Source organism: Pleurodeles waltl, chromosome 1_2 (assembly GCF_031143425.1).
Source record: "Pleurodeles waltl isolate 20211129_DDA chromosome 1_2, aPleWal1.hap1.20221129, whole genome shotgun sequence".
Lineage (NCBI taxonomy): Eukaryota > Metazoa > Chordata > Amphibia > Caudata > Salamandridae > Pleurodeles > Pleurodeles waltl.
This window is the reverse complement of record NC_090437.1, coordinates 310959201-310983322: the sequence shown is the minus strand read 5'-3', so window position 1 is coordinate 310983322 and position 24122 is coordinate 310959201. Positions and strand designations below refer to the sequence as shown.

The 24122-nt window shown below is 42.8% G+C and overlaps 1 protein-coding gene across 4 annotated transcripts in view; it reads right to left on the bottom strand.

Annotated features, from left to right (window-relative positions):
• Positions 1-14644: 14644 nt before the first annotated feature.
• PTBP3 (polypyrimidine tract binding protein 3) overlaps positions 14645-24122 on the bottom strand; it is a 467207-nt gene continuing 457729 nt past the window's right edge. For 3 of the 4 annotated variants that reach the window (XM_069238700.1, XM_069238683.1, XM_069238691.1), the window contains one exon: positions 15550-15821. In XM_069238700.1, the coding sequence (XP_069094801.1) occupies positions 15689-15821 (133 nt within the window). In that variant the 3' untranslated portion in view covers positions 15550-15688. Of the gene's footprint in view, positions 15822-24122 lie in introns of all 4 variants that reach the window. The other variant, XM_069238675.1, reaches the window with a different exon arrangement.

The following is a 24122-nucleotide window of genomic DNA, read 5'->3' as shown; positions in this document are numbered from 1 at the left end:
ACGCCCCAGAATCCGCTTTTTCACCATATTGGTCAAACCCATCAAAAGATTTTTACATAAAGGTGCCTGCATGTCTCCGGAGAACCCAGTGGACCACATCAATGCATGGTGAAATGGCATTGCACTTGGGCTGACTGCTTGCCATTCAGGATGGTAGTTCTAACCATCCTGAATGGTCTGACCCAGGAAACCCCTAAATTCTTTTAGAACAGTCAACAAGATATCGCTGGATATGTCCCAGAGGGTGGGTGTACATCTGCCTGGTAAGCTAACCACGGTCACCGACGTCAAAGCTAGGCTGGCTGTAGAGAATATTTGTTTCCTGAATGCCTCAATCCTCTTGAACTACCTGTGGGGAGAAGGGGTGCCTCTTCACTGGGTGGACAACAGCAGGGCCTAAACCATTGCTTATCATGGTATCAGTTAGGCCTTTGTTGAATATGAGTAAGGGCAAATAGGAAGAAGACACCCCGCAGAACATCCATAAGGATGTTCATTTTAGCCTCAAAGGAAGACAGTCGTAGGTCCAGGGCCTCAGCAGCACGTCAATTTACTACACCCAAGGAAGCACTATCTTCTGTTGGAGGCTCAAGGGAGGAAATCAACACTGTATTAGGGTACGTATCAAGTCTACTGGCCTCCTATAGGCCTATCTATCGACTTCTTTATCAATCTCTCTCATAATGAAGGGGTAATTCATCCTCATTGGCCGGTCTGTGAGATAAACTCTGGTCTGAATCAGAAGGTAATGGAGTATCTGAGGGAGTATCTGAGGAAGGCTCTGCGTAACGGTAGTATAGTGTCAGAATGAGGCCTCTGTCTGGGTCTAGATGGATTTGGACTGGTGGCAGACCTCGGAGTTCACACCGGTACCCCCCCCCCCCCCCGACATGCCCGTGACTTAAGAGTGGGAGCAGACTTACACAAGGTCTGTGACTTCTTTTAATGATTAGCAACACAGACCTGTGCTCCATGGTTCCGGATCACCTTCCAGTGCAACAAAGCACACATTGCACAACTTGGCCTCAGTGCCCCAAGCACAGACACCAAAGGCGCACTTCATGTGGGTCCATTACTAACAATCTCAGCATGGTTTGAACCATATGGTTTTAGGTGGGGACAATGGACACTAGATTTGAATTTGGAAAATGATCTAAAACAGCCAAAATACGAAAGTGGGTGCAAAGAAAGGAGGAGATGTAGGAGCACAAGGGTGTTGCTTATATGTGGCTCTGCGCCAACATTTCGGTCATCAACAAAGTCAACAAGGAGCCACACACAACCATCTAGTGGCACATGAGAGCACTGCGGACTCAAAAAAATGTTGGATCCATTTGGGCGCCTGGGAGATATTTTCAAGGTGAGCGAGTTATAAACACAAAATAACTGCGTATTTGCCTCACATACCGGAACCTCACATCGATGAAAGCCCTTTTTCCCCGTACAATAAATACCAAACTCCGCACAAGTCCTGTTGTCATCAAACCTGTTGTGAAGATCTGTGTCTGAAGGTTTCATGGTGAATGTATGCCATTTAGGAAAACTGAAATTTTACACTATTATCTTCCAAAGGCCGTTTTAAGCTAAGACACATTCTTCAATCAAGCTGCCCATATTCAGACTGTTCCTGAGGAAGATACACAGCTAGAGCTAACAGCTCAATACAGAAAATGGCTCTGGGGTACACAAACAAATGGAGTGGGAAAACAAGCACAAGGATATTGCGGTTTAGGTTTAATCTACCTCATGTTTGATCCCTTTCTGTCAGCAGGACCCCCACAGGTGGTGCTATCCTCTGATTTCACAAAGCTTCTGAAAAGTTGCTGGAGCACTGAAGTACTCTGACAGCCACTGCCCCTCTCTAATCACAGGGGAACATTCACTCTTAATGAGTTGCTCGTGGGAATACAGGTGGTAGCGGTACAGGGCCATAGAAGAGGGTGTTGTGTTGAACTTGCGATTACCTGTGTAGCCAGCCTCCAGCTTTATCCAAATATTAGGAGGCCTTTCTTGCAAACGACCATATCCAGGTGGCAATGATATCAGTGACAGTTTTTGAGTGTTGGCGAGGCTCTCAATGCCATGATGCTGGGTTTTATGGCCATAACCTGTGCATGGAAATTACAGAACACACAACTTCCTGTCTGAATGCTGACAACCTCCCCCAATTAAGCAGGATGTTAAGAAGTGCTGTGTCGATTGGGCATAGTTGGTCATGGCTACAAATGCACAGCTTGAATTCAACAAGGGATTTACGTGTACCAAAGACGAGTTAAGATGTGATTCTGAAAAGGGTGCATGAGGGATGACTAACAATGATGAAGAGGAGTAGAACATGGTCAGTCCTGAGACCCTTGATTGTGAGAGGTGGGATGAGAGTAGACCGCTGAGATAAGCTTTCGGAATATGGATGTGCCAGGGAACTCTTAAGGTCAGCAAGTACTAAGTATTTCTCTGCTATAAGGCACACCTCAGTTCAAAATCAGTGAAGAAGTTACAGTAGTTACGTTACTGATGCATAATTCAGGTAACAAATACATGTGCTTCGAGATTCAGTGCCAGTTACGAATGTACTTCAGGCCTTATTTTAATTTATACATGTATAGAAAATAAGGGTCTATCCGTGACTTACAACATAAAAGGGGCAATGCACTCCAATCCCCTCTTTTACAAAGTGTGTGTCTGGAGTAGACAGGGAAACAGACGTTCTGTCAACCAACAGAGGATTACAGCAGCAACCCTCTGGGCCTAAATTCCACAGATTGAGTGAAATTTATGGCAGAGACCCATCTTCAGGGATTTGCATCACCTTCTCTGTGTGAATCATCTATGGTTAATGTCAAACCGAGTCCAATGTAGAAAGCAATGCCTTTCACTCTTTGCTATAAATGACTGAGCCACAAGGACAATTTATGTTGCAAACTTCTCAAAATCTATGAGTTGGTTTGACTGTGCGGTGATGAGGCGTCAGGGGTTGAAGGTGAATTATTTGTGAGTAGGAGTGGATCCTTCACAGTGGAATAATTACTTCTCTAAACCTACATAAATAACTAAATGAGTCAGTGGGCTGTGGATGCAAACAGTTAATAGAAATACTCAATACTGTACGCACCTCTAGACTGCTCAGTGAGCTTGTGTTATATGAATGCACAGAATCATAACGACAAGCAATTAATGGAAGGACACTGATAGACATGCGGGCTGTACGGATATCGTTGGCTACACTATGGAAACTTTTTCCACTTGTTGTATAGTGCTAATGTTAGGTTCTCTGCAAAAAGATTTCGGCAACTGGATCTGGGACACCTGGGCCTGTCTCAGCTGTTGTCTTGTATTGGCAATAGTCTCAAAACAGCAAGATACCTGCTTTAGGATCAGAATTGGCAAACAGTTTCAGGTTTTAAACAGAACCACTGTTGACCAGCGTGATAAAACGAAGTGGTTCGGGGTCAATCAGATTTTTTTTTTATGCAGAAACTATGCAGTCACGGTTTGAGAAATTATTCCCGTAAAAGTTAATTTCAATGGCACAGATATGAGATGTTTTTTGTTTCAACAGATTCCAAATGGCAACTACCTTCTGCTAAAGGTTCCTGCAGCTCAAAGAACCCGCTCACAGCACTTTCCCTCTATGGCGGATTCAGTGAACTTCTGTGCAAAGGTAAACGCTGTATAAGTGCAGTCCAAACAGCCAAAAACTTGCTTTGATTAATTTTATTAGAGTTGGTGAAGTGATGAACTAACCTTTATGGTGTCTCGGATACTCCTAGTACACAGGCTAAACTCGGCTTCGATAACTCACACACACAAAATATAAGGCTGCAGCAGCTTATCTGTTCCGGTCTATGGTTTCACAAAGTCCTTCGAACCTGCAAGTGAAGAACCCCTTAAAGGGCCATCATCGGGGTATGGATAGCGGCGGATGTTCTGTAGCTGCAGAAAGCCAATTACCAGAGGCCGGACCCTTGTCACCGGGCTCAATTCATGGTTCAAAGCATGAACTGAGGAAATTACAGAAGCTTTTGGGATGGTAACAGGAGTAGAAATGGACTGGACAGAGGGGCCCGAGTGAGCCAGTCCGCACGACAGAGGAGGACTCAAGCCTCAGTGGCAACCCTTGTCACAAGGTGGTGTTTTTTTCAAACCCTATCTACCACTTGAGTAGAATGGACACCTCGAGATGCCACGGAGGAGGTAGATAAAGCACTGGGCATGTCGTTTGGAACTTAAATGCTACAGTTGTGGTACAGGTATTTTTTTTTCTCTGTAATGGGCCAATTCCTGGAAGGCTAAGGAAGTGGCAACAGATCGTGAAGCAAAAACAATCCCTCGCATTGAAATGCGGTTGCCAATAGGGAGACACTGGCTTATTTTACGGAGAGGCCTTTGAACTGATAGTTTCGTGCCACAGCATTCAAGACATTTTCCATCCTTCACCATGTAGAAGAATTGTGCTTTGTCCTTGAGGGAGGCTGCTTCCTGGGCACCGGTACTTGAAGAGGAAGAAATGGAGAAACGTGCCTATGCTGTTTTTTTTTTTTTTTACTGGTAACATTATTAGATTGAGGATAAAATGGAAGAAAAGCCTTTGCTTGGAACTGAAGGAAAGATGGAATTAATAGGGCCGTTCAAGACTCAGCTGTCCCATACTGAGTGTATTTAATTTGTCTCCCACAGACCAAAACTTCCTTAAGCAGGAGGCAATTAGGAGGAATACTGAAGCAAGAAAGTACTGCTGATACTGACGGTATCAATTGGGATAGCAGCGCTTGAGGGGTCCTGAGCCTGTGACTACAGTGGGCAGCCCGGTGTAGGGGCATTCCAGCCTAAAATGGGGAGCGGTAGGGAAGATGGCAGGGTCACGGACACCAATGCCCTTCGAGTGATGGAAAGATACCACAGCAAGACTCTGGCTTGAGGCCGATATAGGGAGGCAGAATCAGTTGCGGGGATGTTCACTTCTTTTGTGCCTTTGCACAGAAGATTGAGCTGTTCCAAGCTCACCTATTCCCCTTCTGTGCCATGCCACTGGAGTAAACTGAGACCTTGTCACCTGACTTTCATCTAGGACGGGGACCTGCTTCCTCCCTCAATGCAAGAACTGGAATTAGAAATGAACCAGAAATGGGATCATTCCAAGGTGCAATGTCAGTGTGGAAGCCCTGAACCCAGACTGGAGTGGAGCTAATCCTAACAGAGCAACAGAATCACTGGAAGGGACCTTGACTCCTTGCTGCTTGGCATCCCTTCCTGGGGAACTTACAAGTACATCCAACTGAAGCAGGTTGTCAGGCACGTGGGGGCAGAAGGGGGAGGGTGGCTCGGAGAAAATGGTCATGCAAACAGATGTTATTACAGTTGTGGGGGTTGCTTTCAATGCTTGAACAAGGCCAGTGAGGTTGGCCTAAACACAGGAGAATCAAGGCTCCAGAATAGGGACCCTGCTACCTCACTAGATGAAGGGGTTCTAAATACTGCACACAATGGCAGAGTTGCTATATTCACCTCGATTCCTCTTCCAAAGAATAAAATGGAAGCCACCCTTTGGAATAGGAACATCCTTACTTGGTTTGAAAACCATAGTGGTTAGGGGTTGTGGGGGAGTGGGGGGGAGAGGGAGAACGACACATTTTAGCACACAAAGCACAGGGGTGCCCTAGGAAGTTAATCGATAAACAAGAGATGTAGAGGTTATTGTGGATAGCTGCTGCAAACAATTGGTGGCACGACATGGGAGGTTTAATGTTGGATCACTGTGAGATATGCTACCCCAAATTTAAAAAAACAAAGAGAGGGAGAAGAATAGTGAAAATATGAGAAGGGGGACTGGTCCCACGTAGCAGGTTGCTTAATACAAGAGAACCATGTTCCTGCCCACCCCAAAAGTGGGAAAAGGGAATTGGGCAAGGTGCACACATTCACAGGGATTGGGGTGGGGGGAGGTCGTGGTATGACACATGCACACGTTTCAATTTTAGCAGTTACTGAAACAGTTTCCGGTCCCACCATCAGGTGACCAGCACCCATATATTTATAATGTCAAAGTACTATGCCACTGGAAAAGAGTTTTTGTGTATGCTTTAAATCTGCTGCCACAAGTCTTTCCTCATAAGCGAGGGTGAGGAACCTAGTTGCTCCGGATAGATCTATTACAGCTCAGGAATCTCGTTAATTGCTCTTCCATTACTAAGTAGAACACAACTGGGTGGATAGCTTCCAGCTGCTGCTCTCTAGGGGATGTATATGCAGAGAGTGTTAGCAAGACTAGAACACTGTCTCCATCATGTCTCTGCTACCGCTGTTCCAGGCAGAAGTCTAGAAAGATGCCAGCAAGTAGCTGCAGACCAGCATCTGTTACTCTTGGCAGACGTGTTTAGGAAGGCATGGTTGCCATTCCACATTCATCCTGACAATTCCAATTGCTTCATAGTGAAACTTTATAGCACTGCTGCTAGTAATTTTTAGGGTCGAGCCTGCGTCGCATGTGCTTGCGCATGCGTTTCACTTGCAAGATGCTTTAGGAGTTAGAAAAGGGCTCGGAGCCCCGTTCACGTCACATCAGTTGTCTTTCATTGGTTTCATTGGTTCGTGGGCTTGCCTGTTAAAATCTCCTTGCTTTTATTAGAGGAAGGCATGCATACGTCATGCCTTTTCCGGTAATTAGCCCTCCTCGAGTGCAGCGACCAAGTACTGAAAACTTGCGAGGCTCGCTGTTTCCCGTCAGGTTTGTGGACTACTTTTTATCTTTTGTTCGCAGTGCGATCTCGCTTGGCAGAAGTCGAGCACTTTGCATAACATTGACCCTGTTACATAGTTAATTGCACTTTTGCCGGTTACGTAGATAATTGCACTTTTGCCAACAGGTTTCATTACGAGTGAACTGTAGCAGCGCGATCGTGCTGTTTTTTTTCTTTCAATGTGGAAAGAAAAATACGATTGGGAGTTTACAACTGCTAATAGCTGTAACTTGGAGAAATGCGAGACCCGTTGCATTGCAAATGCATGTTAGCGTTATGCTACAGCTGTCTGTAGCGGTCTGCTGGCAGCGCTAATGAGTATATTGGTTCCCTGAAAACAATATATCACAGGCGAAGCGGTAACAGTCACATTCTCCTTCACAATTTCAAACATGTTGAAAAATGGTACCACCCTGTGCCTACTTCGTTACACACCACCCAGACATGTTGGCTTTGTTAAATGCTGCTGTTATTTGTGATCTGAAATACCTTATTTTGCAAACATAGAAAGAGAACTAGTGTTTTCTCAGTGCCCAGGAATTCCAAATGGTTTACGCCGCAGATCCAGCGGGGGGGGGGGGTGGGTGCTCTATAGATGAAGTAGGTCGTGACTCCGTAGAATGCAGAAAAAAACAATACATTGAAAACATATCCCAACGCATTTAAAATGAAAAGAGAGAAATGTAAGAGTGTCCAAACAGGCTTAAAGATATAACAAACAATGAAATAATCAGAAGTGAGACGTTATATTGACAATTGAAAGACAAAGGGAAACCCAAAGCAACAGACAAAACACAGGGAAATTTAAGAGAGTACAGATGTAATGACATTTATTAAAAAGCATGCTGCAACAACCTGTGTTGTAAGGAAAAGAGTAAGTATAGATACGGAAGTAATCAACAGATACACAAACTGAAAAAAGGAATGAAATCCAGTATACAGAAGCTTAAATTAACCATGCTCTACACCGTTAGAAAATATGTTTCTTTAATATTTAATCTTCTCTTTGCATTTATAACATGTCATCTCAACAGACACAAGTAATCCTTTCCCAATCTGCAATGTCACAAACTGCTTTACAAATGAAAGCTGGTTCTGTTGATTATCAAAATATACAAGACAAATGTGTTTGTTTTCTTATAAAAACACTTTTACTTTAACTTGTTCCCGAAACCCTTTTTGCCTGGTTAAAAAAAACTGTTGTTACAAATATTTACAGCATTTACTTGTGTCAGGTGCACATTCTTAACAACTGGAAAAAGGAAATTTTACGGACAGTCTGTAAAACAAACGGAGTGTGTGCCAGAGGCCCCACTAGCCATATATATTTTTTAGGGTTACAGTACTGATAATGTTCACTTAGCCATAATATTTCATTGCACTTGGTTCTCTTAATAATTCCATCCTCTCCCAGAACACCCCTCTTCCCTAAGTCACTCTGAAATTGGTCCACTGGCTGGTCAAAGAAATTAGGAAAAAGGCCACTCTGTATAGTCTCCTTTTGCAATGGTAACACAAAGGAAACGCTTAGACACAACATTTCTCAGTGAAACCAGTAACAGTTAGTCTTTGGTTGGTGCAATGAGGCAACATTTTAATACAAAAATATGTATGTGTGAAACATTGCCACTTGTGCTCCTGTGAGCAGAGAATGGACTTGAACAGATTTGTATACAAACACTGGGATATATCGCACAATGATTAAGTAACATCCCAACCCAGACTCAAATACCAATAACCCAATGCCAAAGTGACTCGGAAAAAATACTAATATTGATACATCACAAACATGAAATTCATTTCGATATTTAGCAACCTCAGACAGTACAGAGCCGGGAATGGCTTCTACTAATGGCCTGTGATGCTGATTTTTGCCTTAGAAAGAACAGCCACGTGCCACTCCTCCAGCTAGGACACCTTAAACGCAGCAAATACAGAGCATGTCACATAAGCAGCCTGTTTTATACAATGAAAGCCAATGAGGTGGGTCACTACTCATGATGTTTGAACAGGGAATAGGGCCAACTTGTAGCATAGGTGAATATTTTGTGAACCCAAATATCAAATACAACTCAATAAAAGCAGCTCAGGCATAAGGTGTGTACAAATTGATACTCTGCATTCTGAGCATCTCCAAGTTAGGGACACCTATGCGTTCTTTCTTTGCATGTCTCTAAAGTCTTTCCTCTCCCTCTTTCAAAACTGATTGGGACTGTTGCTGCTCGAATCATTCATGACAAAAACTGATATTAAAAAATAAACTAACGTTTTTTGTTTAAAAGGACCCTCTTAACTTCTGTGTTCTTACAAGGTCACAGGCCCACAAACTGTGGTCCATTAGCTGTTTTACTAATTGTTTAAAATATGATATCTTGGAAGCACAGCACCTTCCAGAAGGAATCGATGTGACAGTGCTGCGAAATTGAACTTAGGTGAACACTTTTTAAAGAGCACCTAAATCAACAATACTTTGTTCAGATCTACGCCATCCCTGGTCACCTGGTAGGCAAAGTACAGATTAAAAGAATAAATGGGACGTTGTAACAAAATGAGCAGAAATAGAAATCAAACGTACACACTTCCTAAGCCTTTTTCACCTAAGGAAACATCGACATAAGAGAGTGAATGGGGGTGGAGGGACAAATAACTGCAAAAGGAAAAAGGAGAAGTCTAGTATTATAGCATATAACTTTGGAGAGCCACTGATGCTACACCAGATCTTGCAAAGCGACCACAATGTCACCCAGGGACCACCACAGTTTGTATAAGAGGAAGGTGAAACAGAAGATGATTAAAATATGTTCTGTATTCCTTTTTACAAGGTGCAAGTGTGCTCTGGGTTTCAAAGAAACATTAAGGCTGTAAAGATCAATTCTTTAAAAATAAAAACAAAAACAAAGAAACCTAAAGTCCCTACAGACTTTGATCAACCACAAAAAAATAAAAATCAGAGTTGTTGTCACATTAAAATTGTGCAAGAGGGCATCTGGAGTACAAACCTGCTTGGTTGAAAATAAGGAGGAAACTGCTTAGGCAGTGGTGAAAAATACCACAAGATTGCGTCTATTGAAAAGTCATTACTGGTTCATTAGTAGGCTATTTGCAAAGGTAGGAGTTAAAGATTACAAGGCCTTATAGGCCCAGAACGATGACCCTACAAATTTAGATCGCACTGAGGCCCAAACTCATGTTGCATTTAAAACTGTATGGGTCATTAAATGTTGATAGAATCAATAGTCACCACACCTGCTATGAAGACCGATTTAAAACTATTGTTTCCAAAAATAAGGGTCTCAAAGTGAGGCTGCAAATGCGGAAAGCCTAGTAGGAGAAACAAGGAAAAACTCCCGCTAGGTTACATGCATACTCATGAATTCTGGATTATAAACACAGATTACTAGAACCAATAGGGTGCTCTCCTAAACACGCTGGAAACACACAGGTAGGGTGACAGATGTCTGGTATGACAGTGGGTTAATCATGATCACATGAGGGACCTACTTAAACGTAGAGGTATAAGACTACTATCCAAGAGCAGTTTCCAGTCTGACTTATGAAGAGGATACCTTACCAGTGGTAAAGGAGGGAGAGTAGCCTGTAAGAATGATAATAGCAGTACTGTCGCATTTTCCAAAGATGACTTTTGCTCAGGGCACATCGTCAGTGAGGTGCACTTATGGTTTTGCAAATATGAGAGGTGCTCATGCAGGGATAGGTGAATGCACTGCTTGCTTTTGGATGCCCGGAAGGTGCAATAGAGGATAGAGATGCATTTGAAAGGAACTGAGAAATTACTTATAACGAGTATAATTCACTAGAAAGGAGAGTGGACAAGTTTCTTCATATAACAGGGCACAAAATCACGTGAAACAAGACTATCAACATGATGTACATATTTAACTGAAAGTGACAGTGAAGACTATTGAAGGCACAAACTTTGGTCCAGTTTTGTTTTTTCTCTGTAAAAACCTGAAAGAAAAATATATCCGTACACATCTTTCAACTTTAAAATGTATCTACACCCTTTGAATGTATGTTTGAATTGAACGATTTAAGACAAACAAGAGAATAGCCTTGGTTTATAAAAGGCTCTTCTGGTGACAGACTGCAACTTCCTTTTAAATCAAGCCTAATTTATTAACTTCCGACCTTACAATATAAAACGTAAGCGTGCGCTGCATGAGCTGTATTTCTAGTTTTAGGCATCTGTTTTTTAAGATTAAAATGTAAGAAAATCAAAACACGTAATGCCTGCCAGTAACGTCAATGCCACCAACAAACAAGACATAAGAAAACAAAAAAATGCTTGCTTGTGGTGCTCACCTTCATAGTCAACCTTGAAAAGGGCAGAAGTAAACCATAAAATTTAGGTTTCATTTGAAATGACTAAGGCCCAAAATGTCACCAGTTGCCAAGATCAAGCGGGAATGAACTTCAATGAGCACATCTGGGATTTTATAGCTGAACGAAAGAATAAATGGTAAGATGGGTTCTAGTTTAAAATCAAAGTCAGATGGATCCCATTCTCTCTCTGTGAATGTGATATTGTGGGGGTCACATTACCTACAAATTGTAAACCAAAACTGCTCTTTTTACATTGTCGGAAATCATGCATGGGTAAAAGCGGTATTAAGTTATCCAAGATGCCCTTCAAAAAACACCTCAACCCGGCCATAGAAGAACCTTCTTGCTGAGTTGCTTCAGGGCATTTCTGTACCTCTTCCCATTTTTCTTCAAGATTTCCATTGAGATGATAAATTAATTTTCTGGATGTGGTTTGTTTTGGGAATTGCCAACAGAACACAAAATGGAATAAACACCAACTTCTGCTACAAAAGACCCCAGAAAACCTTATTCATGATCTCCCACCAGCCATTGCTGCGCCTCCTTGTGCTATTGCATCTGCAAGTGTCCGGAGTGCATTTAACTAAGTGAAAAAGTGTGGCAGGGCAATGTTACTGTAAGACTGACAAGAAATGCTGTTGCTGACTGTAAAGTAAGTTCAGCTGGTTCACTTCAAAGGAGACAGCAAAGCGAGAAGCAAAATAAAAAATAAAATAAAAAAAACACAAATATCAATCTCAAATTCATTATTATAATGAGAAATATTTAGTGTACTGCTAGATTCTACAGAGAAACCACGAGACCAACACCTTATTTCAAAGCTGGGAATGCTTCCCCCTCAGTAATACATAATATCAATTAAAATAAAGCATGCAATGTTAACAGAACTAACAGCATTAGTAATACAGACCACCAAAATGGATAACGAAATACATAAAAGTTACACTATCATGTAAGACAGAAAGAGCAGAGAGGTGGATAACTGCCAAACCTTCAGTCCACTGTAATTTCCTTTGCCTCACAATCATGGGAAAGCATGAAGCATACTAAACATAGGTCTCCACAACACAAAGAACATGCGTTCCAAACAAGACCATCAAAGCAAGTGCTATATCAACACTGTTTCATCACAATGTCAATTTCCCTCATATAATGCTTTCAATATGCAGGTCTACATCCTACTTTTAACTATTGTTGTGGTTATCATGTGAAGAGATTCTAAACTAATAATGCCAGGTAGCCAGGCTTCATACTACATCCAAGTTGAAACACGTATTTGTATCTGTTCCCTCCACTCAAATGCACCATGTGCATCCTTTCCTGTAATTTGTAAAGAGCAATACGGTTTTAAAACCGGAATTACTGCCCCCATCTAACGAAGAGAGAATAATGCAATATTGGCCTGCAATGGTTAGCAAATATGTCATTCTCAGCTATATTTCCAAATACTCCTTTATGTTACAATGATTCAAAATTACATCCAAAGTTGTGCTTGAAGGAAATGTGTGCTAGCATCATACACCGATCTAGGACAGTAGTCTATGCTATGCTTTGTCATAGGCGCTTTTTATAGCATCTAACTGCTTACCATTCAGAAGGATAAGAGGTGGTTATGATGTTTGGGAGGAACCAAACTTTTGCTATCCAGATGAAAAGGCCAGGTAAAGGGAAACTTTAGCATGTTACGAAAGAAAAGGCAAAGCTTTGGTAGAAACAGAGACCAGGGGAAGTAAAACTGCCTTTCATAACAGACTCAATCCTAGTTGTGCATCAGTATCTCTGATAGCTAGGCTAGAACAGAAACAACTGAACTAAAAAGGTCTATTTCACATTAAAACAAGCTACTTACAGTGCAGCTAGATTAATAACATTGTAGCACTTTCTTTACTGTGTTGAGATTCATGCATAGTCTATGGTGATTCACACAGACTATAGCTACCCTGCAATCTACAACTAGATTAAGGCAAGGACATGTCCTAGGGTCTTGTTAGAAACAGTTCTAAGGGCCCCATAAAAGACATGCCTCGCGGATCACACATGGCATTACATGTCTGGCCACCTGTATGAGATCAGTGGCATAAAGCATAATTTCTGCGGTGTCTGCAAAACATGGTGAGGGGTCCCTCAGATTCCCCACCTCCAGAAAACTGTTCAAATGGAAGCATGTTACCCTGAGTTCCCACTGAACACTGAGGTTTTAATGTCTGGGAGCTTCTGGACTGTTGCCAGGATCTGGGATCTTCAGTTGTAATGATAGTAGGGTTATGTTCTGCTTCAAAGTGCCTGACGTATCAGGAAAAGACTGTTTACTTTAGGACTGAGAAATCCTTTGCACCATTGGGGCTGTTGGTGCATTTGTTGCCCTTATAAAAGATACAAATGAAACAAAAGCGAAAAATTAAAGTGAACCACTACATTCAGTGACAAGCTAACATGTAAAATAAACACGTACATTCATCCCAAATCTACATTTCTGACCGGCTTTATCTTATAGGCTCAGCAAGAGCCAACCAACATAACATAACTATATTTATCATGGTACTAAAATGTCTACACTGTTCTTGTGTTGCATGCTCAGTGCAGAGGAAAAAGGAAAGACAATCCTGAGATATTTCATACAGTTTACAGACTAAATAAGTCTGCTAAAAATTAATTTTATCTTGCGTTCGATATCAGTGTCATCTGACTGCCACACAAAATCTTTTAAAGAGGCCTATCAGATGTACACCAATTAACCCGCATTTCATTTAATGCTCCTCTGCACCAAAAACCAAAACAATAATTATAATTCAGACTATGCCATATTGAAAACCATTAAAAACATTATTATAAGAACAATTAAATCTGAAAAAGACAAGAAAATAAGTCACTCACCAAGCCCACAATACAGCTTTTAAAGATACTTTAGATAAAAACCTAACCTATTGTTTCATTAAAATCACATAGTAAGGCACATAATAAGAAATTAAGTAAATACACAGTAATTCTGATCTAAGTATGAGAGAGAGTATAGTGGTACAAAAAACCCTTTAGGTGTTGATGTTCTTTTGATTACACACCTTACCAAAATATTTCTTGACAAATCTATCAACCCATGTGACAGATCTGTTTAGTTTCCTCAAGACTGTAAACTTTTCAATAGGAATATTTAAAGTTTTTTTTCAGGGAATATAGACTGTTTGGTCCTTTCAAAGCTTATCTCTAAAATTAAAATGTTGCACAAAATATTATCATGTGAGAATAGTTGGGGGTACAAATAAAAAATTTAAAATGTACTTTGGTCAATCAATTATTAGCTTACAAAAGGTTTACGTGACTACACTGGATGAAGTGTATTATCAGAATCCTGCCTTTGCTTGCAAGAGACAGGCACCAGTTAGGACACATTTGTCACCTGCCATGTAAGGACTAAAGCAGTATGGCTTCTGGGAAAAGTATAGAATAGCTTAATATCCGTAGGGTTAACATTTCAGAATTAACAAAAACACGCATTTCAACTACATTTAAGACATGAAAGTCCAAACAGAGGTAGCTTCACCTCCTTTGCAAAGAGTGAAAGTAGAAACTAACCAACATTCATTTATTTTTAACTCTGGATCCAGGAAATGTCTTATTTGCTCAAAAGCTATGCCTCAAACAACTGGGCAATACACCTTCCATGATGCAAAAGCCGTGGATTAAAACCTTTGAGCACTAGTGAAAAATAAGTTCCATTAAACCCAACATACCTTTCACTGCTTTCCAGTGCTGTTCAATGAATGGCATAAATGTGTTAGGATTGAGTCTGAGATTTAGGGAGTAAATACATTACAGCATACAGACAATCAGGAACTTTTGGGGCATTTCATCAATGATCACATTTAGCAAACTGTTATAGTATGTCTGAGATTCTTCATACAAACATACTGAAATCTAAAAGTAAAGTTGAAGAACAGTAGATGGTGTGCCCTAAAATAGACAATTTATCAGAAGTTTAAAAATTCAAAAATGTAAAGTACCCGGAATGTCAGCCCATAACTTATTTTTTCCAAGTAGAATGATTTCATGCGTATTTTTAGATTATTGCACAACAAATATAAGCATCAAGAAGTAGTGCTAAACAAGTCATTCATTTTAAGGCAATGTATGTACACATCTAATGCCTTGGAATCCTAGCCATCACAAGATTTTTGTTTCCTTAAGTGGCTGATTTCCGATTCGGACGACTATACAGCCAGAAGACGCAAGAACAAAAATAAATACAACAGAAACATTCATAGCAAACATTCTCATGATCTTAAAAATGTTGTGCATGGCTGATTTTGTACAGGAAATAAAAAGGCAGTCTCTAAAACTGAATGCTGACAAGCAAATTTGACTACCAAAGCAACCATTTCTATTGAAGGTCACCTCAGAACAAAAACGGTTGCTTAGATTTGAGGGTTGACCACTCGCTGGCAGATTTCATTTTAGCGTGGCAAGATCATTACTCGATTCTGTGTTTGTGGATATATGGAACATCAAATTCAGAGTTTCTAAGAGGCAGAGGTGGTCTTAGCTGCTTCAGTCTCTGTCTGAAAAAGGTACTTAAACGGAGTCCAGTCTTGAAAGGAATGTTCACAGAAAAGTCAAATTGTAGATTTTGAGAAGGAAACTCTGAGGTGGTGACTTTCTCCCAAGTCATGATTATGGAGCTCTATAAGGGCCAAAATTGCTTCTTCCACAGATCCCAATTGAATTAGGGCCATTTTGCGATCTTTTCTGGAGTTGAAAGAAAAATGAAAGTTAAACACTTTAAAGTTCTCACATGCCAAGGCAACTAAAGAAGCCAGACAGTTCCTATAACTGCAGGGTAACTTTAACCTATAGTAACTATCAAACAATTCGAAATGCTGACAAAGGTTTACCATACAGTGAAGGTGCAAGGCTACCTCTCCTACTTGTTGACTAATACACTCTCAAGAGCGATCTCAGCCATAATATGACTTTTTGTTCAGACACACAAGAGGAAGATGCCTTGACCACGGTCAGTTACTCTGCTTAGTTCATTTCATGTTTGGAAACATTTTTTAAGCTAGTCCTCAAACTTACTACCTTTTAATGATGCAGAAACAGTCTTCTCCAGCAAGAGGTTCAGAACCGAAATTTAGATACTGTGTGCAGTTTAAAAAGGATACATTTATATCTTGATGAAAGGTTGTCGGCCCCCCTCCCCCTCAAAGACATCTACAATACAGCCTTGTTTCCCATAAACCAGTTAATACAGACCACTAAAGAAGCCCCATCGCAAAAGATACCAAAATTAGAAACTTTTAGCATTTTGCAACACAAAGCTGATAAATGAAGCGTTTGTAGAGGCAACAGGATATTCAAAACTACCTGAATTTCTATACAAATAGTGACAAATGAGAATAAAGCAAACTGGTTCTAAAGTCATGCACGTGATCAATTTACAGAAAACAAGAACAGGCAGATGGCACCTCTAAGTTAATTTAGAGTAATCATGTAAGCATAGAAATTATTTTTAGATTCTAAAAAAAAGTAATTATATATATATTTTTGTTAATGTATATCCTTTCCAGAGAGGCTTGCGACATCTGTCACTAAGGTAGTCTTCAATACGAAGTCCAGATTCATGTTTCTAGAGGCACAGTAGGACTTGTTACATTATTAACTAAATACTTTTGATAATCTTCAGCGATTTTGTGTTTAGCCCCCTTGCATCCCTCTCACCTCATTCGCTCAAAAAATGACCATCTCTCCACCCCAACTCCTGTTACATGTGTGAAGAGAGACCATCGGGTGTATTTGATCATTATACGTCCTGTTAAAGCCCGCCATGTTTAAGTAATGTTCAGTGTTGCTAGGACGGGTATCGATATTGCATCTAACGCTATACTGAATACGGTTTTGAAACCTAATGAACAGAACTGCAAAAGGATACACTTGTGCACACAATCATGCATCAAGGAATTCATAACGGCAGCATTGAAGTAGTGAATATCAATCTTCTTACAGTAGTCATGATCATCCCTTTAAGCATGAAATTACACCTTCCTGGAGAAAAGTTGACTCCAAAAAGCCACCCAACTATTTGACCTTTTAAAATTTTGAATAAACATTCAAAACCGTTCAAGAAGTGAGGGAAAGGGAGCATTGTACTCTTTAATAACAGTATAAAATGTCCAAACTATGGGTGAAAAAAAATAATTAGTGCATTAGGACTAAACAGGAATAGTTTTGGACACGTATGGGTCTAACAATATTCTTTTGTTAAAATATCTAATTTAGTAAGACAAACGAAAATATGATGGGCAGATATAGGACCTTAATGTTCAACTAGATTTCCAGTCACGTTTTCCAGAAAATTAACTTAGAAAGAAAATTTTGTAGGGCTCTGTTCGCCACCTCAATAGGCTGAACTTTATTGATATGTACCAAAGGTGTGGCTTTTAATCCAACTGAAGCCTATAAGGGGATCCAATGGTGGGTGTCCATTATCCTAGTCAAATAAATGTAAATAGTTAAAATGAATTCTACAATTTTGCTCTCTGCAAATGACGTGTTAGCCTCACTCACCTCTTTGAATCGGGGCATGTGGAACTTTACAAATTGAACCTCAATGATGACGGCGTATTATGGAGATGCAAATAAGATAACAAAAGTAAACACACCCACCAACATGTTTTTTTACTATGGGTGGAAACTGAACTCAAATTTGATCTGGTTAAAAACGCCCAGGTTCCTCTGACACTGCCTGATCGATCTGCTGTCAGTAATAGCTACCAATAATTGTTTACTGGAATAGAAGCCACAAGTTTAAGTTTAAGTACTAGACTAATGATTTCTCACACAAGAATCATTGTAAGGTGTGACCTACTGATTCATAGGTGAAAAGTCAATCTTTAAAAACCATATGTAGTAAAACATTTGAAATCAGGGCTGGTGGTAATCTTTATCGAAATGTCAGTGAAGAAAGCATGGAGGCAGATCTCTCAAAGCACAGAGTCCTAGGATTCTAACCAATTCTTACGACCAAACAAGACTTTCCATTAAGAGTTGTTGAAAGAAGCCTTGTTAAAGTTCAACATTATTAAATACTAAAACGCGTTTGCAAGACAATCTGGACAATATGTCGGTCAGCTAATCCAAGGCAATAGTATTTAGTGTATTAAACATATTCTTGTTTAGGTTATAGCTGGATAGCTGGGGAGGGCAATAACAAACTGGACTTTCACATACAGCTCTGTAGAACAATGCAAAAATTGGTATGACAATACTGGGCCCTGTTCATATAATAGCTGCATGTCTCACACTACAGTGGTGACAAGGTGAATGCCAGTAAATGGAAAGAGAACCTAGCAAAGTCTCCAATGAAAAATATAAAAATCATTCAACTTGAAAGAGCAACGGACAAAGTATCCTGCAACAGCAATAACCTGGTGGTAGATTCAGCCTCAAAGAGGAAATGCCATGAAAGATGATGAAGTACTGGTTTGTTGTGCAATGGAACAATATCGCTATCCTATGACAGCCCCAGCATAAACTTGACAAACAAGATCCGGCCCAGCTTCCTACAAAAGTTAAACAATCCAGGTGTAACAGCAAGACTCATATTAAAAAATAAATCAATCATGATGAGGAAGCATTTGACAGTACACAGGAGGAAGCCTGCTGGTACTAAATGGGACTGTTTTATAAAGAGAGGTAGTCAATAGGGGTTTGGACTGAAAGACAGCAGCGGATGGTTCTCTGCCATTAGAATGTGTGCAAAAGAACAAGTTACTTACCTTTAGTAACGCTTTTTCTGGTGGATACAATAGCTACCTGTGGATTCCTCACCTTATGAATTCGTTCTTGCGCCAGCATCCGACGGAAAGTCTTCTTCCCAGCTCTCCACGTCGACAAAGATGTCACAATCGCACGGCTCCACGTGACTCCGTCTGATGTCACCGTGCTAATAAGAGGTCCTCGCCAGCGTGCGGACGTCAGTTTCACCCATTTTTACGTGCCTTTGAGGCGAACAGGTGAGAACCGACCAACAATAACACCAATAGATGTATACATACAAAAAACCTTCATGATGCCACATAATCAAACACATCATTAACCAATACGAGAAAAACATCATAATATACATATATATATAAAATTCATATATACAAATACCACACATCCTAGTGCAATCAGGCAGGCAACAGGGAGGTGGGTGGGACTGTGAGGAATCCACAGGTAGCTATTGTATCCACCAGAAAAAGCTTTACTGAAGGTAAGTAACTTGTTCTTCTGATGGATACAAACTACCTGTGGATTCCTCACCTTATGAATAGAGTCCCAAAGCAGTACCGCACTCAGAGGAGGGTGCCTGCCGGATTACACTAAGAAATCCTGTAATACAGAACGCTCAAAATGGCTTTCCCGCCTAACCTCCAAATCCAAACAGTAATGTTTTGCGAAGGTATGGAGGGACGCCCAAGTCGCCGCTTTACAAATGTCCACCACTGGAACACCCCTTGCCAGGGCCCAAGTGGTTGACTTAGCCCTGGTGGAATGGGCTCTGATACCCTCCGGGAGAACTTTCTTTGACAACGAGTAGCAAACCTTGATACAAAGAATGACCCACCTGGAGATAGTTCTTTTATGGACTGCTCTGCCCTTTCGCTGTCCCACATATCCCACGAACAGCTGATCCTCCAGGCGAAAGTCTTTCGTCCTCTCAATGTAAAAACTGAGAGCCCTTCTGGGGTCCAATCGATGGAGTCTCTCTTCCTCCTTTGAGGGGTGAGGAGGAGGGTAGAAGGATGGAAGGATAATCGTTTGCCCCATATGAAAAGGAGTGACAACTTTTGGCAGGAAAGCTGTCCTGGTTCTCAGTACCACTTTATCAGGGAAAAACAAGGTAAAGGGGGGTTTCACAGAAAGAGCTTGAAGCTCACTAACTCGCTTAGCTGAGGTTATTGCAACTAGAAAAACAGTCTTAAGAACTAACAACCTTAACGAACAAGAGTGCATGGGCTCGAAAGGCAAACCCATCAAGTAAATTAAAACGAGATTTAGATCCCACTGAGGCATATGAAAAGGCGTGGGTGGAAACATATTAAGCAAACCCTTTAGAAACCTAATTACAATAGGTGACTTAAACAGAGAGGGCTGATCCGGGAGGCAAAGAAAAGCAGATAGGGCAGCCAAATAACCCTTCACTGTACAACCATTCTTTGCTAGTTCTAAAGCTAATAAAATATCAGAAAGATGGGCCTTCAAGGGATCAATCTGTCTCTCTCGACACCAAACCACAAATTTTGCCCACCTACCGGCATAAATGGTCTCAGTGGAGTGTCATCTGGCCGATAAAATAACATCCACTACATCCGGTGGGAGAGAAAAGGAACTCAGGTTGCACCGTTCAATCGCCAGGCATGAAGGTGCAAGCTCTGGAGGTGAGGGTGTAGAACCTGCCCCTGCGACTGCAAGTGGAGATCTGTCCTGTGAGGGAGGCGGAGCGGTAGGCACAGTGAGTTGGAGAAGGTCTGTGTACCACACCCTTCATGGCCAATCGGGAGCTATTAAGATGACTTGGGCCCGGTCTTGGCAAATCTTCCTCAGAACCCGAGGAATCAAGGGTATGGGGGGAAATGCGTAAAGCAACTGGCCATACCAGGACATCTGAAACACGTCCCCCAACGCTCCTTGCACCAGATACTGGAGGCTGCAGAATGTCAGGCAGTGCGTGTTCTCCAGAGTGGCAAACAGATCTACCGGAGGAGATCCCCACATCTGAAAGATGTAAAGAACCAGGTCTGGAAGGAGACGCCACTCGTGATCGGCCGAGAAGTGGCGACAGACTGTCCGCACGTACATTCAAGACTCCGGCCAAATGATTTGCCATCAAGCAAATCTGATGGTCCTGAGCCCAGGACCAGAGCCGCAGAGCCTCCCTGCAGAGAAGGTACGACCCTACTCCTCCCTGCTTGTTGATGTACCACATCGCGGTCGTGTTGTCCGTCAGGACTTGAACTGACCAACCGCGAAGGGAAGGGAGGAAGGCCTTGAGAGCCAGACGTATCGCCCGCAATTTTAACAGATTGATGTGAAACATCTGTTCCGCTGGAGACCAATGACATTTGATCTCCAGGTCACCAAGATGAGCGCCCCACCCTAGAGAGGAAGCATCCGTTATAACCATTGTCACCGGTGGTGGTAGCGAAAACGGCCTTCCTCGAGAAAGATTGCTGTCCACAGCCCACCATTGGAGATCTGCTGCAGCATCCCTGGAGATCTCTACCGATTCCTCCAGATCTCCTCTATGTTGAGACCACTGCCAACGGAGGCACCACTGAAGAGCCTTCATATGCCAGCGCGCATGAGTGACCAACAGAATGCAAGAAGCAAACAGACCGAGCAGGCGTAAGACCTTGAGGACCGGAACAACAGCTCCATTTCCAAACATTGGAATCAACGCCTGAATGTCCTGAATCCGCTGAGGCGGAGGATAAGCTTGATTCAATGTTGTGTCCATTACTGCCCCTATGAACAGGAAGCGTTGAGAGGGCTCCAGGTGAGATTTGGGCACGTTTACCGAAAAGCCCAGATCGAACAACAACTGGGCTGTCATCTGCACGTGATGCAGCACGAGCTCTGGAGACTTGGCTTTGATCAACCAATCGTCCAGGTAAGGGAATAACGCTATTTCTTTCCTCCTGAGACTTGCTGCAACCACAGTCATCACCTTCGTGAAGACTCGAGGTACGGAAGTAAGCCCAAACGGAAGGACCGCAAATTGGTAGTGTTGCGATACCACCACAAACCGGAGACAAACTGGAGATACTTCCTGTGCGACTTGAGTATAGGGATATGCTATCTTGCAAGTCGACAGACACCATCCAATCCTCTTCGCCCAACGCCAGAAGTACCTGCGCTAGAGTCAGCATTTTGAATTTCTCCTGCTTGAGGAACCAATTCAAAATCCTCAGGTCCAGGATTGGTCTCAAACGACCGTCCTTCTTGGGGATCAGGAAATACCTTGAATAACAGCCCTGACCCCCTTTCTGCTCTGGAACCAACTCCACTTCACCTTTGACAATAGGGTTTGAACCTCCTGTTGCACAACAGGAGATGGTCTTCTGAACAAAACGAGGGACGGGGAGGGATGGGAGGAGGAAACTCCTGAAAAGGGAGAGCATATCCCTTTCTCACAATATTCAGTACCCATGAGTCCGATGTAATCAACTCCCACGTGTGAAAAAAAAGACATAGCCTTCTCCCTACAGGAGAGGTATGGTCGATAAAGTGGGGAAAACTAGGACTGCTTCCCTTGCTGTTGTCCTCCAGAGGAAGAGATTGGCGAAGGGTGCTGCTGGGCGGCCCCTCGAGCTCTAGCCCTCCCCCGCCCTCTAAAGATCGATATGGAAGATTGGCAGGCTGTTGGACTGAAGGCTGGGGTCTTCGAAAAGCTGCCCCACGACCGAACCCCCTAAACCTGCAAAAGGATCTAAAAGGGGTAGCAGAAGTGGCTTGTAACCCTAAGGACTTCGCCGTGGCCCGGCTGTCCTTAAAACGTTCCAGGGCAGAATCTGCTTTCTTGCAAAACAGCCTTTCTCCATCAAAGGGCAAGTCTAATAATGTGTTCTGACCATCAGCTGAGAAACCCGAAGACCTTAGCCAAGCGTGCTGTCTGGTAGCAATAGATGTTCCCATTGCCCTGGCCACCGAGTCTGTGGAGTCCAAACCAGACTGAATAATCTGCTTTGCCGCTGCCTGTGCATCAGAAAGGAGCGCCCCAAATGGTCTTTGAATCTCCTGAGGAAGATCTACAACCATAGCCTTTGCCGAATCCATGAGGGCGTGGACATACCTGCCCAGCACACAGGTAGCGTTCGCAGCCTTAAGAGCCATGCTGCAAGATGAAAAGGTCTTTTTCGCAGACTGCTCCATCCGCTTGGATTACCTGTCAGATGGGTTCACAGGGAAAGACCAGGAGCAGACCTTGTGGAGCAAGAGGCCTGAACTACCAGACTCTCTGGGGTTGGATGGCGTGACAAAAACCCTGGATCACCAAGCGCTCCTCTATGCCTCCTAGCCACAGCTCTATTAACCGCTGGAGACGAAACCGGCTTTTTCCACAGGTCTAAGATGGGTTCTGTTAATGCCTCATTGAAAGGTAGCAAAGGGTCAGCAAAAGTTGTAGAGGGCTGCAGCACTTCAGTTAACAAGTTGGTCTTTATCTCCGCTGCAGCCAACTGCAGTTCCAAAAAGTCTGCAGCCTTTTTAATCACAGAGTGAAAAGTTGCTGCCTCTTCTGTGAACTCCCCTGGCAAAGATAAGTCCCATTCCGGGGAAGTATCCAGCCCACTGGCCGACTCCAAGCCCTCATACTCTCCCAAGGGCTCGACAAGTTCACCTTCCTCCAGCTGTCTCCGGTATTCCTCCTCTTCCAGGAGACGCAGGCCCTCCTGCGAGATCTCAAACGCGACTCCAACCTCGGCGTCGACAATGAATTCGCGGACGCCGAAGACACCACCTTCAAATTCCGACAAGGCACTGGAAAGGAAGGTCGACTCCGAGACCCATCACTTGGACCAGGCATCGGCACGGACTCCAACGGCACCTCCACCGGAGCCGGCTGGCAGGGAGATGTCATCCGCGCCGGCCGACGCGGCGATGGTAAGGGCCTAGTTGGCTACGACATAGACAAAGCACCCCGAGGTGAAAACTTGGACGGAGCCGAGGAGCCCAAACCAAACGCCAATGGCCCCGTGGGACCAGCCGGTGCACCACCACCAGGGGCCATTGTCTGAAAGACCGCATACATGGCATTTAAAAATGCTGTTGGATTCGCTCCCGGAACCGGGAAGGCAGGATACCGCTGGTCTTGCTCCTGTTGCTGTCCATCTGACTCCTGCGGAGCCGGAAAGAATGGAGGACCATGAGGAGCCATCTCATAGATGGACGGCGCCAGAGAAGCCTCCGGACTCTGGGGCTCCGGAGTCACCGTCAGGCTCACTTCCCACTTATCATGGTGCCGACGAGATGGGGACCTTGATCTCGAACGACTCCGAGCTGAAC